At 42.4% G+C, this 12790-nt stretch overlaps 2 protein-coding genes across 2 annotated transcripts in view; one reads left to right on the forward strand and one right to left on the reverse strand.

The window, feature by feature from the left end:
* map3k10 (mitogen-activated protein kinase kinase kinase 10) overlaps window positions 1–5801 on the reverse strand; it is a 38334-nt gene extending 32533 nt beyond the window's left edge. The window contains exon 1 of the mRNA XM_074679438.1: window positions 2998–5801. Within this exon, the coding sequence (XP_074535539.1) occupies window positions 2998–4000 (1003 nt within the window). The 5' untranslated portion in view covers window positions 4001–5801. The remainder of the gene's footprint in view (window positions 1–2997) is intronic.
* Window positions 5802–8188: 2387 nt separating this feature from the next.
* Window positions 8189–12790, forward strand: part of sipa1l3 (signal-induced proliferation-associated 1 like 3) — a 75325-nt gene continuing 70723 nt past the window's right edge. The window contains exon 1 of the mRNA XM_074679436.1: window positions 8189–8340. The gene's annotated coding sequence lies outside the window, so the exon portion shown is untranslated. The remainder of the gene's footprint in view (window positions 8341–12790) is intronic.

The following is a 12790-nucleotide window of genomic DNA, read 5'->3' on the forward strand; positions in this document are numbered from 1 at the left end:
TGTTTTTATTCATTTTAATTTGTTTTATGTCTTTTATATTGCTACTTGTCCTTGACAAATTCATTTTACTTATGTTTTATGTCTATTCCTTTATCTTGTATCTTATTCACTCTCTTGTACAGCACTTTGTTTTAACTATGGTTGTTTTTTAAAGTGCTTAACAAATAAAGTTGGATTGGATTGGATTTTAAGTTTCATGATAGCTTGCTATTTGAGTTTAAAGGGAATAGAGGAAGTGAGGATTTGTCAATGTGTGTTAATGTGACCATGATAGATTGGGAGCTGTTTGGCAGCACGGTAAAAATCATCTTACGATCAATGAAAGAATATCTCCCCTCCTATATTTCTCAAGAACTGATAATCCAGTTGTCTTCATACCAGGCAAGGGTCTTGATGAAGATCAGAGGGAGTGAATTGTCAAGTGTGAGGCTGAGTCTCAAGGAAGCTGCAGGGTGCCAGGCTGCGTCTCTCAAAACTGCTTAAAGCTGAGAAATTCTGGGTTAAAATAAATCAGCCTGCTGCAAAATATGATTCTGAAACAGGGCATTCTGGATGATGGGTGTCTGCTTTTAGTTCTTGATGTGTCTTTTTAAAAAGAAATTTTACCAGAAAGGGTTATTTTCTTTCTCTCTTCTTCTTCTTTCTGTCTTCTTTTTTTCCTTAAAATATCTTAGCATTTCTTCAACTACAAAGCTCTCCCTACCTTTTGTCTCACCACCTCTGTCCTCAAGCTTTCCCCACTTCTGGGCATCGCAATGCTAAGCCAAACATCCCTCAGTAAGAGTCTGAGTCACAGTCTAACCACATACTTAACTACATTAGCTCCCACACATTTTCAGCAGGATTCATCAATCAGGGAGAAAACAAAGACTTCTTGCATGTCTTATGCAGCTATTTTCACACAGACAATACTCTAAATTGGGGGACTGACATTTTGCGCAGCAGCTGACAGCAGCTAGCAGCTGTGTGACTCAGTGACACAGAAGCAGAGCCCATGTCACCATGGAAAGGCAGCATTATGGTGCTGTTGCCAGGGCTCTGCTGTCCAATACATATCTGAGCCTTCGCTGTCCGTTGGAAATTGCACAAGGGAGGAGAGAGGAATTTGGTGCATATATTATGGAGTGAGATGTGTTCAAAAAAAATGTGAGAAAGCAGAGAAGAGGAGAGGGACTGAAGATTAGGATACATATTAGCAGCCCAGCAGTGGCTGTGTCAAAGCTAGACTAAAAGGCCTTTAGTCAGCATCCAGCACACTCCACCCATATTTGAGCACTTCCTCCCCCATCACTTATGTCACTTAGAAAAAACACACACAGCCTGACCTGCACATATACAGTACAAGCACACACACTTACAAAAAATGCACTTAGTTGCTCGCTGTGTGTGACTTCTTTGATGCACCAACAACTGCAACTGCGTCTTTAAACAGCAAGTAGCACAAAGGACCAAAAATAGCTCAGTGAGTTGCAGAGCAGAACTGCTCTCCTTGAGGAGGGGAGGATAGAGGAGGAGAGGAGGATGGAGAGAGAGGGAGGAGAAGGAGGTGCAGAGAGGGATGACAGGGAAAATATGTCAGAAGGGGACTAGCTCTCGAGGACTCCTGCCACCCTGCAAGGTTCAATTTAAGTTTCATATCCAGAGTCAGCTCTCAGAAAACCTATTAACTGTCGATGCCTGATAAATCGATTTCAATGATACTACGAAATGGTCATGACTATGTGCATCATGCCCACTTCCATGTGTCAGTCTATTTCACAAAGGTCAGTTAGACTATGACACAGATTTGACTTCATTCTGAGTATCTGAACAGCAGACAGGTCAATATCAGAAGTGGGACAATAAGTCAATACAGAAACATATTGCAACAGGCTCTTTTACAGGAATTGAACAATTATGTTCACTACAAGTGGAAGATATTACTCACTTCTTTTTGTTATTTATTAAATGCATTTAAATGATTTTTGTGGTTTTTACTTATTGAATTTTTTATTCTTGGGGCTTTTTAAATGTCATTACTGAGATGACAGGACAGTGGGTTAGTCAGAAACCATTGGAGAGAGTGGACAAAGAGTAGACAACAGCTAGGAGCCAAAAGTGGGAGTCAAACCCAGACCATCATTTTGAGGCCTACGCATGGGGTGCCACTTTTTTTTTTTTTTTTTTCCAAAACTAAGCTGGCTCCACAGATTTTACATACACCTTTAAACAAAAAGCTTTTTTATTATAAAAATGGAGATGCCACTAGACTTATTTCAGCTAGGCTATCATTAGGCCTGGAGTACTGTCCGCTTCATGGTGGAAAGGGTGTATACAACAGAATTACTCAAGTCAAGTATTGATACGCCTAGTCAAACATTACTAAAAGTTAAGGTTGCTCAGTCAAATTATTAGTTAAGTTAGAAAAATAATTGTCAGCTGACTGCCAAGCTGAAGTAGTGAGATACAAGAACATTCAGAGAAATGTAGTTGAGTCAAGAACCCCAATTTTTCTCACACTGGTATTTTACAAAACCCATTTTCAGCCTCTGTCTGAAGCCCTTTGTTTTGGTTTCTGTCTCTTTAAGGGCCCCTGTGCCACAAACCCCTTTACTCTAATTGGCTACCCCTCTGGAGGCCTGTTGGGGGCAGAGCTAGAGGCAGACCTTGGTGTTTGAGGCCCAACCCTGCAACGTGTCATGTACCAGTTAAGGAGATCCTTGTGCAATGACCTCATCATTTCAGAGCTTGCGCTATTCTAGACCATTCTGAACAGTTTACAGACAGATTTGGGGATTTTAACAACCTGTGACAATGTAAAGGTTTGAAAATCTGCATGTTTGGTGTGGACATCCTGCATTGTTGCTTTATATCCATGTTTAAAATATGGAAAAGCATGACACCCCCCCCCCTTAAGTGCAGTAATCAGTGTTAACTTTGGTCTACAAATGCCCAAATCAGACGTAAAATCTGTTGCTTATTTACACAGGATAGATCACATGAGTTTGTACTACTTACTATTGCTGGACTTGAGGTCTCTGTGGATGATGGGTACAAAAGCCTGGTTGTGTAGGTAATCCATTCCTGTGGCGATCTGGACGGCCCAGTTCACCAGAACCCGTGGAGGAACCTTCTTTCCAGCGAGTGCTCGGTTCAAAGCCCCTCCTCTGGCATATTCCATCACCAAGCACAGGTTGGGCTCCCGCAGGCAGACCCCTCGCAGAGCAATAATGTTGGGGTGCCGGAGCATCCAGAACAGTCTGGCCTCCTGTCGCACACTCTCCGCCGTTACACTAATATCCTCATCAGGGTCCTGCCTGGCCGCCTTTACTGCCACTTCTTCTTCCCGCCATACTCCTTTGTACACTTTCCCAAATCCACCGGCTCCAATCACCTCCTCCAGGAGCAGTTCTGTGAAGTCTATCTCTAAGGGGCATTCACCCACTCCCCCTGCCACCAGCCCCCCTGAGGTCAGCTGCTGGTAGTTGGCAGAGGCCCCCCTTGTGACATAGTTACTTGGAAATATACCCACCTTGTCCTGGATTTTACCAGTCCACCAACCCTCATCCCCAGACACTTTGGAGTCTTTGGAGAGGACCTCTAGGAGGTCCCCACGCCGCAGCGTCAATTCCTCATCTGCTGTGGCCTCATAATCGAACACCGCCGTCCAGTAGGGGTTAGGGTTATTCCCCCCACATCGATGGCCAGGGTGGGAATCCGGGGAGTCCGAAGAGGACATGATGGAGGAGTTCCAGCTGCTGCCATTCTCTACTTGTACCACTGGAGCTGGGAACATGGGCGGTGGAGGGGTCATATTAAGAGGCATGGAGGAGGAGGAGGTGGAAGAGGAAGGGGGGCCTGGTGGGATTAAACTAGGGGGAGGTGGGGAGCAGCAGCCCCCACAGCTGGTGCAGGACAGGGGGGGCGCTGTGCTGCCTGCTCTGCCGTATGGGTTCATGGCAGCCTGACTGCTGTTTGACTCTGTGGGCCTGCCCTCTGTCAACTCAAGCACAAAATCCATACAGGGCCCATCTACAGAGACGAGGTGTCCTCGACCACCAGTGGAGGGGGGCTGAGGGGATCAAAGGAGGCCGTGACTGCTCCCCCCCATCACCACATCCTGTGTTTGAAACTGTGCCAAATCCTGTCACCAGTTGCTGCTCTGCTGTAGCTGCACAGTATGTAAGTAGCATGTATTCCCCAAGGCAGGTTCACTCAGGGACAATGATCAGCAGGTCAGATGGATCCATGAGCCCCCTTCCCAAAACGTATAGATTGTTTCCAAAAATGCACCTTCTAGAAAGCTGCCATGGATGTAAACATGTTGGTTTGAGACGCAATGCAAAGTTTTTCAAAGGTGGCTTTAGTTTTAAATGTCTCACTTAAAAGGAATCCTTACATAGCTGTTAAATCATGTGCAGTTCATTTACATTTAGCACAACTAAAAATGTCTCGTGATTCATAGGTTTGGATATTTGCCCTAATAAATACATGTTCAGAAATAGTGTCTTCATTCTGAGAGCCACAGAGACACTCAGATGTGATAGTAAAACCTCAACGGATTGGTTTCAGAGAAGAAAGTGGACTGTTTAAGCTGCCAATAAAAAACACAGTCTGTGTTTGAAATCCACTGAGCAGGGGTCCTCATTATATCTCATCCAGCCCAGTGTAGATGCACCTCCCCCGCCTGCCATCTTCATCAACACGGGCTGCTTCCTCCTCTGTGGTAGTGTGTACGTTTGGAAATACCGCTGGATTTTCGCCCTACATCCATGCAAGCCGGACCAGGCTAAATCCTACATGCATGGCTACATAAAGAGCCTCTAATAAAAACGGAAAAAACAAAACCTGTCCATTGTAATACGACAGCTGAGAAGAATCAAAGAAAGACGCAGGTACTCAACACAGAACAGGAAAGTAGCACGATGTTCAGCATCCAGCAGCAGAGTCCACGTCTCTGTGCAGCGGCCTGCTTCAGTCGCCTCCGCTGGGCTACATTTGTGATGGTGACACGCTCTTGGTTACAAAAGAAACTCTTCTTCTCTGGAGACATTAAAGAGATGCCAGCATTCATCATTCTGCAGCCTCAACAGCACGCGTAGTACAATAATAGCCTACTCTTGTAATGAGGTCTCTTTTTTTTAATTTCCACGACTTCCTTAAGAGAAACAGACACCATCACACGGCGGCAACAAGGTGGATAATATTGTCAGCAAAGGTTTGCGCGGAGGCAGTGCAGCATAACAGAAGAGCCGAAATAAGGCGATGAAAAAACATGCTTCGTCTCCATGCTTCCTTTAACGATAGATTTGCACCCCGTCTAAATAATAATCATAATATAGTGATAAATAAAAATTGATGCTTTATTTTTTTCGCGTATAATACACTACAGCAGGTTTTTCTGTCTTTGCTTGCGTCTTCCGACTCGAGCAGCTTTAATTTAAGTACGTAAACAATTGGCGTTTACTGTAACCCAACCTGGACACTGAAGGCAGCAACATCCACCGACATCGTCGCTTGCTTGGGCGTGTGGTTTCATCCGAATAGGGTCCATCCAGGTCAGTAACCCAATTTGCGCATAAATGACAATAAAAGCTCCCGGGAGTCCCTGTCCGTGCTGCTCAGCCAGCTGTACGGAGGTCCATCGTATTCAAACTGGTTTTTATCTCCAAAGGAGCTGTGACATTTCGAGCCACCGAGCTGTCAGTCTGCTGGGCTGACTTCGCATCCAAATACACCGGGGGTGCAGTCCGCGTACGTAGCGACAAGTGCTTCCTCTGCCGTCGATCTATAAAACATACGGATGGTCAGGCTACACAGGCTTTCCACGCACTCGCTTCAGTCATGTGAGTGCAGATCAGCGTGTAAGACTGGAGAGGAGGATACAAGGGTCTGTTGGAACGGAGCTGTGGGAGCGTGGTTGCATTGTGGGTAATGAAGTTTCTGAAAGATCTCCTGCTGACCTACATCATCGTGGCAGCCAATAACCGCAAATGATTAGCACCATATCAAGTAAAAGATAAAGGACGGATGACATCCACAATATTAGATAGCTAATATGTGAATAACCACAGGTTTGGCACTTAGAATGACATATTGCATTGCATTGCATTGCATTGTGTTCTCTTCACATTGTTCAGGGGTCAAAGGTCAGGCCGGAAATTCATTTAAAAATGTTCCCCTAGTGTATCAAAAAACAATTAAACGACGAATGATAATTTTTTCAAATTTATCATACAAAGATTTGACAACAGACAAAATGTAAAAACATAACACTTCACACAAACATGAAAAAGTGTTGGATTCTAATTTCAAGTAAGGGAAATAGAAGCGATTATGCTGTTAGAAAAACAGCAGTGTTTAAGAACTGAAACATATCATGTAAAATATAATAAAAATAAAAATCAATCAAATAGTTATTTAGACAATATCCACCTTGCATTGGAAGCTGTGCTCCCTTTCATTTCTAAGCAATACTGACCCCTGGTGGGGAATTTTCAAAAATTAGAGTAATTGATGCTTAAACACCTTTCCATTTGCAGAAGTGCAGAAAAGAAAACTGAAAAGAAACTAACTAGTTTTACTTTAAGGGATATTTCATACTTAAATTGAATATATATATATGTATACATACACTTAAGTTTACCTTTTCTATGGTAGGCTACTTTGCATTTAAAAGATAATGCAAAAAATATTTCATCAGTAGTTAAAAGTATCCAATACACAGTGGCCTTCTGTTTCCTTTAGAATTGATTTTAAAGTTCTTCCCCTTGTTTTAAAGCACAACTACACCAATTTCATACACCATAGATGGTCTTTTCCAATTAATGTTTTAGCTTGATCACTGGGGTCCTTGAATGCCTCTGTTTTCAGTGTTTTTCTTTTCTTATGCACCAAAACTTTGTAACTTACTGTCTTTCAATAAGAAAACAGACAAGCACACTCAGAATCCAAGTAACAAAGATATCAAGCACAAAGCAAGCTCTCTTGATGTTTTTTAAAAGCAGACTACAGACCTATACATTTAAGTCTTGCGATATTTTTGTGTTTAGATAAATCTCATTCAACATTTCCTGATGTTTTGTTTATCCTATTCATGTTTACATATCCATATTGTTTGGAGCATTTCTATTCAATTCTATTTTCAAGCTCCAGTGAGGATATGTTTCAGGTTATGGAACAAACTGAAATAAATACTAAATAACATTGGTTAAAGAAAAAAAAGAAAAGAAAGAAAACCCTGACAGACACTTGTCATTGCTGCCTATAACTTGTCATCATACCAGTATATTTTGTTTTCTATTTGTTTAATTTTTATATGATAGGATGAAATAAGATGTGACAGAAAACAAGAAAGACAGAAAGAACAAAAAAGAAAAGATAATACCGTGATGGTATTGTTACCTACAACTGGTATGAGCAGAAGTATCGATCCAGAGTCAAACTTAGCATTTGTGGTCTTTCCTCTGCTATCTGCTTTCCCACATGGTGAAATTGTTGGGTAAAGGCATACATGAATGTTTAAAGGTATAAAATCCATCAATAATCTGTGAACTGTGATGAAAACTTTTGCCATCAGTCAGTGCTGAAAGATCCAAAAGTTGTTCTGTATTTTTATTCACCATAAAACATGGATCTATTGCTAAATGTTTTCTTTAGACAAGTGTTCAGAGTTAGGCCAACTAATAGCACATGCAACACTGTTAACTGCTCCTATTACAACTGGGTAGTTTTGAACCAATGTTGGTAACATTTTTACATTAATACCCCTCTGAAATCCTTTTTTTTTAATTTGTATGTATTCATTACTTTTTTTGTAGTATTTCACGACAATACTTTCATGTAATCTGAGATCTGATTATTTTCCATAAAAGAATGAAAACAAAAATGCAGTAAATGTATCATGTTTGTTAACCACAAGGTTGTGCTATTGACCAGGCTAATTAATGGACGATGCATATTGACATTTTGGTCATGCAGCATGATGAATCAACAGGGTGGTTTACGCCTGTTATTTCTTGAATAATGCTTATTATTTGAGGATCAAAGTTCCAGTATTATTCATAATAAATTTCGCATTCACCAGATGGTCATTAAAACGATGTCTGGCCCCAGTCTAAGCAGTAGTAGTCTGCCGCCCCCTGTGTGTTACTATCAGTAGGTTGCACCAACCGCAGCTGCGCATGCGCAGTGACTGTGCGGGCGCAGCTTCGCCGTGGTTTCGGTGAGCATTCTTGACAACGTCTCGTGCAGGGAACAGGGCTCTCAGCCGCCGGCTAACGAGCGTTACCAAAATGACTGAAAATACACTTTAACGGAATAGGAGCCGACTGGGAATACCGGAACAGCGCTGAAAATACGGTAAGACAAACTCTTTTTCTCTTACCAATTCTGGTTGAAAAGTGTGGGAGGGTTAAAAGCGCTAAAAGAACTAAAGTGAACTAAACGCTAGCGAACACTGCAAACACTGAGAGCCAGCCGAGCCGACCAACTTCAGTCAATGCAGGGAGCAGGCGCTTTACTACGGCTCAGCCTTTCTTCAGAGTACAAACTAACCCTGCTCTCACCGGCACAGTGCTTCACTTCGACCTTCAGCCATTCAACAGGGTTCATAATTAGCCTCAAACATGCATCGACTCTCAAAAATGTATTGACTACCAATTATTCTACAATCTTCTCGATCATTTACGTTCCAGTGCGCATGCCCACACTGCTTGGTAGACTTCGGATTTGTAGTTTTTTCGTACCTGAGTTAATCGTAGTTGAGAGGGCCAAGAGAAAACGGTAAGACTACAAGTTCCAGACAATGGGAGCTTTGTTTGGGAACAGAGCTAGCCATTTAGTTAGCCCGTACGAGCTTTGAATTTCGAGTAGTTCTGCTGCAAATCGGAAGTTGCCTTGGCTGAAGCACTGTTGAAGAATGAGCTGCATGGGAAATGTTTTCATTCGTCCAGTAACACTTGCGTTGACTTTTTTTCATGGGAATGATCATGAATCTTTCTGTTAGGTCGTGCAACATGTTTTAATGTGGTCTTGTAAAGAGCTTTTTGATATTATACCATGTGCAGATGGACGTGCAGACTCTGTGCAGCTGTCAAAAGACGTCTGCACACTGGATTTGCAAGTGCGTAACGCTAGTAGACACGCATTCGTGTGTCTGTGTGTGTGCAGCCGAGTGTGCATATTGAATCGGGAGGTGATGATACCTCGATGAGTCGACTTCCCTTCATAGAGATTCCCCGTGTTGCTGCTGTATCCCCCAGCCCCCAGGAAATGACACGTCGAAGATCAGGATGATGGATCTGCCGTGCGAGAGCAGCAGAGCATGGTAGCACTGCACATATTTTGTGCATCATTTACTTTCATTTCCTTCCACCTGGAACTAATAGAATAATTAGTACCGGAAAGATTTAGGAATGATGTGTCGGGGTCTGAACCCGGGTTATCCCACGGCTTACCTGTCTGTAGCAGCATAAGCGTTGAGCTCAGCAATGCAGTACAGTGAGAAAATCCTGCGTGTGCGGGAATCGGTTCAGCAGTCAACACAGTTCTGACCTATGAAATTATGCTGAATGAGACAGATGCGGTCCTTCATTTTGCAAATCTACATTCCTTTGATCAAAAACTGCAGAAGTCAGTTTCCTGTTCTAAGACATTTCCATTTTTGATTTTTGTGTTGTGTTGTCTTACTCCATCCTTTACACCTCGACATTTCTGTCATTACAAAAAACCCTAACAAATAATAGAAACAACTTGAATTGTTTGACGGAAACATTTGCAGTTCACTTGTATTTCAGCATGAGGAACAGCAGCAGTTTGTCCCTCCTAGCTGTTTCTGATGGGCTCATTGAAAACAACTGGAGCCTTTGACTTAAATCAGAGCAAGGGAACATGCTGAGTCTAGTGGACTTTGGTTTGTTGCAGATACCAACCTCATATTAAATGATTATGATGTTGACAGCTAGTAGGTTTAAGTCCACTTTTATGAAACCTTTTATGTGCCGACATGTGATGCTGCTACTGTCAAGGTGCCATGGAACATTTTCATTTGACAGGGTACGAGTAAACAGTCCTAAAGCAAAAAAAAGTCATTTAAAGTCAACTCTCTCTACTCTGTCACTCCAAATGTGAAGCTGGATTTGCTGGATGGGTTTCATACCTTCTGTCTTTCCAGAACTTGTTTATTTGCTGCCAATCACCCATTTGCAGCAACTCCAACCACCTCTAAAATGTCTGTATAATAACATTTATTGTTTTTTAAAATTATTTATTTATTAATTTTTACCAATAAATCACATCATCCACTTTCATTGAATTACTTTGGACCTACATCCTACATCACATAGTTTAGGAGCCCTGCAGCAGTCAGCTTGTTGTTGGCTTCACTGTACCAAAGAACAATCGGTGCGTGATCTGGAGAACCATCTCTAATTTTGTGTCCCTCAGTTTTTCTCCTTTAGTTTCAAAGCAGACATCTGCAGGAACAAAGCATCCTGTCTTCAAAGACAGAACCCAATATGGGCCACCTGAGGTATTTTGCGTGTAAACATTAGGTTGAATCACCTTGTTTTATCTTAACAGAGCTGACTCATGTGCCGTTTGATTTATTTTCTGTTCCTTTTTCCTCTACGAGAGCTTCCATTACACTCTGAGTCATGCAGATTTGGTTTGAAAAACATAAATACATCTTATGCAATGTTATTTAAATTCAGCAAACATTTTGTCTCCAGCCTTTGTTAAGGTCCTTGTTTCCCTGACTGTGTCACCTTGGCAGCTGTGAAGTTGTTTGTGGTTTTTAGATTAAAAAAATCTCTCAAGGGTGTTCATCCTCGGAAGAGTTCCTGTTAAATAAAGGTTAATACTAAGGAGCAATTGTGTGTTTTCACAGCATGCAGAAAAACACACTCAAGCATCTAAAGCATTCATCACAGTCATCGGGTGTATCCTGATAGGTCACAAAGAGGGAGTCCAACACCTCAGGCTGCCTGATGCCATCTGGTCTATGTCAAGGTGCACAGTGATGGCTGCGTGTGCGTGCATACATGTGGCTTTTAAGGGGTTTGAACATGCAGCAGAGTCTTAAACTTGAGCTTATGGGTTCTATACGTTCATTTTTCATTGAGCCATATTTCTCCGTCTCTGTTTTTATAGCTGCCTCATGCTGTTGGTTTATACTGCTTTTAAATCAACTCTATGACGCAGGTTCAACCCCTGGCAGCAGTTAATCTGCAAGGGTCACTGCATGTCATCAAAAGGTGGCATCACAGCCTCCATCCAGCTATTGACTAGAAGGGAAAAGTGTTTGCTGTGCGGGCTAATGTTTCTGATCCATTCTGTACAACAGCCTGAATAGAAACTGCCCTCCAGATGACCAAAACCTACTTAACACCTGTTGCAGGGCTAATTTTTTAGAGCATCTTTAAATACAAGGACATTAAGAGAGCTTTATATAAGACTAAAAATGAATAAGAATAACACTAAAAGCTATCAAATTTACTCTTATGTAAGCATACTTTTTGATCCATCATCAAAATGTTTTTCACCGAGATAGACTGTGAGACAGCAGCACAGAAACCAAGAGTCTCTTGTGGGCGAGGGTCAGTGTGTATGTGGACAGGAACTGAAATGTTTGATAACTAATTATGTAATGTTCTGTAGCTCCATGTAAATCTGTGGTGTAGCTGTGAATCTGTACAGCGGTAGAGGAGAGCTTGTCTTGTATTCTGGTTTATAAAAATGCTGGCTGGGTATGAATCTGAAAAAAAAAGCCCGAGCATCTTTACACGCAGGTTCACTGCTTACCAGTAAGATCCTTGAGGGAGTCTTGCTTAAATATCGACAAAGTCACCTGCAGTGATAAACTCATTATGAGGGATTTTTCTGACTCTCTTTCAGAGATGAACAACAGTCTGGTATAAATGGGTCAAACAGAGGTTGAATGTGGAATCAGGAGTCCTGCGTCATGCATTAGTCAGAGTGCAGGTGTACAGTTGGAGATGAAATAGCATTAGACCACCAACAGTAATGCAGCACCCCTCCACCCCACTTTGCTCGTTTTGATCTATCGGCCTCCCTTGAGGGTTGTACCCATAATTCAGTCCCCATGACGGTGTCAAGAGGTCAGAGATTTACAGAAAGAGGAGAGCACTCCATGTTTCCTGAAATGAGCCCCAGGTTTATGGCCTACTGTGTGGCTATAAAGCATTTGCTTGGTAGCCAGTTGATCAAGGCTGCCTCCTCTTTTTCATCTCCCTCCCCTCTCACCCCCTCAGAGGTCACGTTCCCTGAAGGTGTTGTTTACCAATTTCTGTCTTCCTCTCAGTGAAGAGGATGAGTCAGAGAATGGCAGACCGATGCTGCCAATATGCAGTTGTCTATCTTCTGCAGAGGTTTATGTCTTCTCTGCTCTATATTCAACGTCCAAAGCTCCATCTTCCTCTTCCTTTCCCTCTCTCGAATCCTTCCTGTGCTGGGTATGTTTGACGAGAGTAAATATAGCTCTGTTGGTTTGAGCTCGAGGATAAACACAGATGTTGAGAAGGCTTTTTTTGCCACAGGTTGGCCTGCGTCCTCCCCCTGGTCAGTGCTGGTAGCAGATGGAGGAGAGTGTGAGAGGCCGCCTCCTTCTCCAACCACAACACTCTTAAACAGGGCTGTTGGACTTAACACTGAGCTTTACACAGGGTTATAGAGGATGTATACGTTTCTTACAAAACATTTAGACAGTCTGACAAAGTGCTTGTACATAAAGAGTGATTTATGCCGGCCTTCAATGGGTGTCCATTTAGCAGGTTAAAGTGGGGGCCACTCT

Source organism: Halichoeres trimaculatus, unplaced genomic scaffold, assembly GCF_033239565.1.
Source record: "Halichoeres trimaculatus isolate MK-OKI-2021-1 unplaced genomic scaffold, fHalTri1.1 fHalTri1_scaffold_9, whole genome shotgun sequence".
In the NCBI taxonomy this organism is placed as follows: domain Eukaryota; kingdom Metazoa; phylum Chordata; class Actinopteri; order Labriformes; family Labridae; genus Halichoeres; species Halichoeres trimaculatus.